This window comes from Macrobrachium nipponense, chromosome 39, assembly GCF_015104395.2.
Source record: "Macrobrachium nipponense isolate FS-2020 chromosome 39, ASM1510439v2, whole genome shotgun sequence".
Taxonomy (NCBI): Eukaryota; Metazoa; Arthropoda; class Malacostraca; order Decapoda; family Palaemonidae; genus Macrobrachium; species Macrobrachium nipponense.
Window position 1 is genome coordinate 17,478,320 of NC_061099.1, and position 5,755 is coordinate 17,484,074.

At 38.3% G+C, this 5,755-nt stretch overlaps 1 protein-coding gene across 1 annotated transcript in view; it reads right to left on the reverse strand.

The window, feature by feature from the left end:
- Nucleotides 1-2,356: 2,356 nt before the first annotated feature.
- LOC135209974 (uncharacterized) overlaps nt 2,357-5,755 on the reverse strand; it is a 20,665-nt gene continuing 17,266 nt past the window's right edge. Inside the window, exons 3-5 of the mRNA XM_064242698.1 lie at nt 2,963-3,448; nt 2,654-2,817; nt 2,357-2,494 (exon numbers count right to left, since the gene is read on the reverse strand). Of these exons, the coding sequence (XP_064098768.1) occupies nt 2,357-2,494; nt 2,654-2,817; nt 2,963-3,448 (788 nt within the window). The remainder of the gene's footprint in view (nt 2,495-2,653; nt 2,818-2,962; nt 3,449-5,755) is intronic.

Below are 5,755 nucleotides of genomic sequence, written 5' to 3' on the forward strand. Positions count from 1 at the left end.
TGGTACTTAGGTTCTAGCTTCTCTTATGATTTGTGTGGCTTGGTTGGCAGCGGTCTTGTCTTTCAATTGAAAGACCTGGGTTAGATCCAGTATATATGTTTATATGTATGTATGTATGTATCTATGTATGTATATCTACGTATATAATCCAAAACCTTAGGCTTTAAAACTGTTAAGTCTCCACCGCTGACAGACATAATTAGTATAATTATCATAATTACTCTTTGATTCATTATGTCTTCTGGACCTCAATTATCTTAACGAAGGCTATTCCTGGGCGAAAGTTTCTTTGGGAGATAAGATATAATTCTAATCGAAGAATATCAGTCTTTTGGAATGTAAGCAACATTTTCTCTAGAATTATATTGGATAAATAAACATAATTACATCTCTCCACTCTTTATGAATTGAAGACACTATAAGTAGTCCTTATGTATCTGATCAGTCATGATGAAAAGCATGAATGGGCAAGTCATCTGTCACAAGTCACAATTTTAAAAGAAGATTTGTCAAATCTTTTGGAATGAAAGCAAACTGTTCTCTAGATTGTACTTAGAAATAGATCTTGTGAACGTCTGTCCATTCTTCATAGATTTAAGAACCTTTAAGCAGTTATATCTATTTGATCATTCGTGGCTACTGTAAATAAATAGAAAAAGTCATCTTTCACTAGTCAGAAGTCAAATGAGCAGTCGATTCCAAAATCGACACCTTGTGGATTTGAAAAGTAGTTTAAATCCTCGACATTCAGCATTCGACCAATGATATTATTATTATCATTATTATTCAAAAGATGAACCCTATTCATATGGAACAAGCCTACCACAAGGGGCCACGTACTTGAAATTCAAGCTTCCAAAGAAAATTATTAATATTATTACTTTTTTTTTGGTCTATCACAGTCCTCCAATTCGACTGGGTGGTATATATAGTGTGGGGTTCCGGGTTGCATCCTGCCTCCTTAGGAGCCCATCACTTTTCTTACTATGTGCGCCGTTTCTAGGATCACACTCTTTCTGCATGAGTCCTGGAGCTACTCCAGCCTCTAGTTTTCTAGATTCCTTTTCAGGAATCTAGAAAAACATTCTATTATATATATAATATATATATATATATATATATATATATATATATTATATATATATATATATATATATATCTAATTGATTCAATGTATATGCGAAGTAATTTTTTATTAAAAAAAACTAATGCTCCTTCTTTTTATCAGAATTTTTTTTTTTAGCAAACACTTCTGGTAGGTAGAATAATCAAAACAATTTATGGATTTAAACTTTTTATTGGTCTAGTTAAACAGACGCTATAATTCTCTCTATTATACAGTGAATTCGCATAAACAATCTTTTTTTTAAATTTCGTTTTAAAGATCAAACTAGTTTAATTTTTACACAGTCTTCTGTAATAGTGATAAAGGAAATATATCTAGGTTAGAGGTGTACGTGAGAGAGAGAGAGGAGAGAGAGAGAGAGAGAGAGCGAGAGAGAGAGAGAGAGAGAGATTGCTACTCAGTTACAGATGTCCTTAATAATTATTTTAAAGAAGTTTCTAGGAATATTGTTTGCATATTTTTTACAGCTGTAATAAATTAATGTGCAATTGTGGATTCTTATGGATAGGTGCAATGTTTATAATGCAAGCATACGCAGTTTATATATATATATATATATATATATATATATATATATATATATATATATATATATATATAATTTGATTGCTTGTGGAATTCAGAATGCCCTACTTTGGCATCCTGATAGAATAGCCAGTATTGCTCCCACTGAAAATCCTGATGAGGTATTTACCGAACAGCTAAAATCACCATTACTCTGCAGGCTGAAAAGTAGTCAGCCAGGAGTGATGTCAGCCAAAATTGGTGAAAGCCAAACTAGCTCGACATTTAAGCACCATCTGAAATCTATCTTGCATAATTGTGTCTGACAGGAACATGCTAAATACAATATCTGCCAGATTTGTGCTTAACAGGGTCATGTTGATTACAATATCTTGCTAAATTTGTGTTTGACAAGGTCTTGCTCACTGCAGTTTCTTACCAAATTTGCGTTTGACTGGCTTATGCTGGAAACAGTTCGTGGCCAAATTTGTTTTCTGACAGGACCATATCAAATACAATATCTTGCCAGATTTGTGGTTGAGAGGGTCGTTTTTGATTACAGTTTCTCGCCAAAATTGTGTTTAACAAGATCTTGCTGAATACAATTCTTGCCAAATTTGTGTTTGACAGAACCATGTCGAATGCAACAGTATCTTGTCAGATTTACGTTTTACAGGATATTTCTGCTGACGAAGTTCACGTGGAGGGGGAAGTCATTCTGTTCACTCAGAGGCTGGGACAAGAATAAAAACTACCCATAGCCAGACTTTGGGTCACGTTGTCCACTAGCTGACCTGGCCCAGTCACTCCAAGCATGTTACTCAGAGATGCCCTGAAATGTATGAAAAAAGTATATTTTCTTAGCTTTTGGAACCCACTGGTTTGTCATAAATGTACAAATGAAGTAACCACATCAATAATTGAGGTTTAAGAAAACAAGAGCGCTATGGTTACACTAAAAAAAAACTAGTTTTGTGCACTTACATACATCAAACAAGAAAGTGAAGACTATCAATAACTTACATTAGGAGAGTTACAACTGGAGTCTTTGCTCGTAACGATGCTCAGCAGTCTTCCAGCCATAAATCCACAGAGATGAGACCGGACGCAGGAAGTCTGGTTGCTCTTCTGGTAAATCTCCCAGAGATGATTAAGGTGATCAGCTATGTCATTCTCATCAAGAAGGTCTTGTAGGAAATCTTCCCTATCAGAGGGTCACTTGACAGGTTTCTCCTCTCAAGGGTCCCAGGGATATTTGGCTCTCCATTTTTATTGGTGTCTTTATTGCTGTGGAGTTTGACTCCAGAGCACTTCGTCTCATTCTGTCAGCACTGCCACTGTTATCCCAGAAACAGGCTGTTGGGGACATCCGAGTTCCCATAGGGGACAGGGACCCGTCGTTGATGTCTCGCCTCCCCCTGCGGGTGCCCCTCAGGGCTCGGAACAAGAGAAATCCCAGAATCGAGCCCAGTATGAGTGACCCTATGATCATGTAAGGGTCCATTGTCATACCATAGCCTCCTCCGTACCCACCACCGTACCCGCCTCCTCCGTAACCATACCCGTCTCTGGCAGGGTCATAAACATGGCCGCTACTGACTCCGTATCTTGCCAGCTGTCTGCTGGCAGGATCGAGGTCTGCTGAGTCTGTTGAATTGGCGTCCCTCAGGTATAAACTGTCTGGTATGTAATAGGACCCTGTACCTCCATAGCTTCCAATGTCTGGCGAGTAATTAGAACTCCTCTCATCGTAGGCGCTGCTGCCATCATCTGATGAGTAACTGGCTGAGTGAAGTGAACGATTTGTACTGTGAGTATCTGAAGAAGAATAATCAGAATCCATGTTATATTGATACAAAGTTGCGATATCCTGGAGGACACCACGCTTTGTCCTTGTCCCCATTCGTGACAGTGGTATTAAGATGCTCTTCATAAGCAGTTTTTGTATAAATCAGTCATAATGGATTCATAGAAGTGATGCAGGTTTGTATTGTTGAATGAAATGAAGTTTATGTATTGCTCGACTATGTCATCAGTCATAGTGTCTTCAAGGTAGGCTGTAGTAACTTTACTCATTGTATCAAAAGTGAATTTGAATCTTGTGGTCCCAAAATAATCTAGAATCCCATTCAAACCGTTTTCCTTCAAGAAAGAGTAAAATCTTTCAAAGTTCCTGAAAGGACCCAGGAATGGACTGACTTGCTCTGCTACGAATTGGGCCAACGATGGGTCAAGTTTCTTTGCTAGGAAGCTGGCGAGGCTGACGTCGTCTCCAAGACTCAGAGTGTAATCAATCACTCGAACGAGGGGCATTTCCATAAATGCTGAAGAGAGAATTCTTCTTCCTTAACATGAGAGAGGATTTTCTGCCATAGAGACTTGATGACCATCACAGTTGGAAGCCGATGTAGAGATGCTCTCCACTGAGACCTCTTCGTTTGAGTGGCAGCATTTGTATTTGATGATGGATGGGGCTTCTAGAATCACTTCCTTTCTCCTTCTCCTTCAGTTTGTTTGTGATTTTAAGCACTTTATTGCCTTCTCTTAATGCCAGCGAATTCAACAACTTGAAGTCCAACTTGCTGGTGAGTGTCAGTATTTTCTCCAGAGATTTAACAAAGTCATGCTGGATGCCCAGAGCATCAACTAGATTCTCCAGCAGGTGACTCTTGGGTAGCTTGTCATTCAACAGTTGGCTAAGAGGAGACAGATCTCCAGTTTGTAGCTTACTCACAATTGAAACAAGATCACCAAGACTTTTTGTAATTTTGGCGACTAGGGGACCCAAGCTAGACAACTTCTGAAAAAACTGATTCCCAGAAACTGTGATGTCAAGGAGTTCTTTAATAGGCACAGGCGTTTTTGTTGCATTCTGTACAGACAGTCCCACAGATGTTGACACGAATAAAGAGGCGATTAGTAGTGAGTAGGCTTTCATCTTTGCACACAGCTGAATGCCCCTGTAGGAAGAAAAAGTACGGCACAAATTGAATTGTTATTTTGGCTGATGCTGTGATGTAGATATCTCCATGTTTAGGGTATTGAAAGAAGATTTTGGGACATTCTGATTTTACTTAACAATCTTAAATATCTGTATGTTTGCGTTGACTTTGTAAACTGTGATTTATAACTACTAATTAAACTTGGATGACCTTGAACTGTTAGACCTTGTTTCATATTTGTGTTCCATAGATGATCCTCTATATATTGTTTGAGCAGTTAATCAAGATTTCGAGGTTGGCTGTGAAATTTTAAAATATCCTGAAGATGACATAAAAAAATAGGAAAAAAATGCAAGAAGTCAATTACAATTGTTCTTAACTGACTGACTTAAGTAGAGTGCCATCTGGATGTCTGTCCATTACCTTATCGGGAAATATTTTTTCTGCCCTGTGACTTCGTCGGCAAATAACGTGTAAATAACCGTAAAAGCTGAAATTATTCGTTTGATTATTCTCTCTCTCTCTCTCTCTCTCTCATAATTTTATCGTTCCTGAGCTGATATTTTAACTTTTTATCTTTATTGTGCAATCATATGTCCTATACATTGGTATGATACCGAAGCGCACGTGTGGATTAGTGTATAATCTATGAACCTTATTAACGTTGTAAACGTCTCCATTAATCATTTTCATCCTAAACCCACGAAACACGCCTTTCCACCTGCTACACGCCCATTTAAACAAAAAATAAGGTTAATCACGGGTGAAGTGGGCGTAGACGTATAGGTGCGACGATTTCATAAGCGAAATGATCACCCACTAACCCACAATAACACAGAGGGTTTAATGCTGTCAAGGAAGGGGATCAGACTCTCGTAGTCAGACTAGTGAAGCAGGGCGGAGTCCCGCCCTGAAGAGGATTCAATCGTTTATAGCTATAGACTTCATAAACGTCATTATCCAGTCTTCATAAACGTCATAGCCCAGTTGTGGAGTTTATGATCCGGAATCCAAACGGGAAATTGCATGGAGGTGGGTTAGTCACACCTGATTGTGCTTTACCTAAAATTGACTGGCACGTTCTCATACGCGCATGCGCACATTCTCGTCAATAGAAGAGGAATCAAAGAAGGAAAAAAGTTCTTTGTTTTTATTCACACCTGGTATTTTTTTCCATGTGATG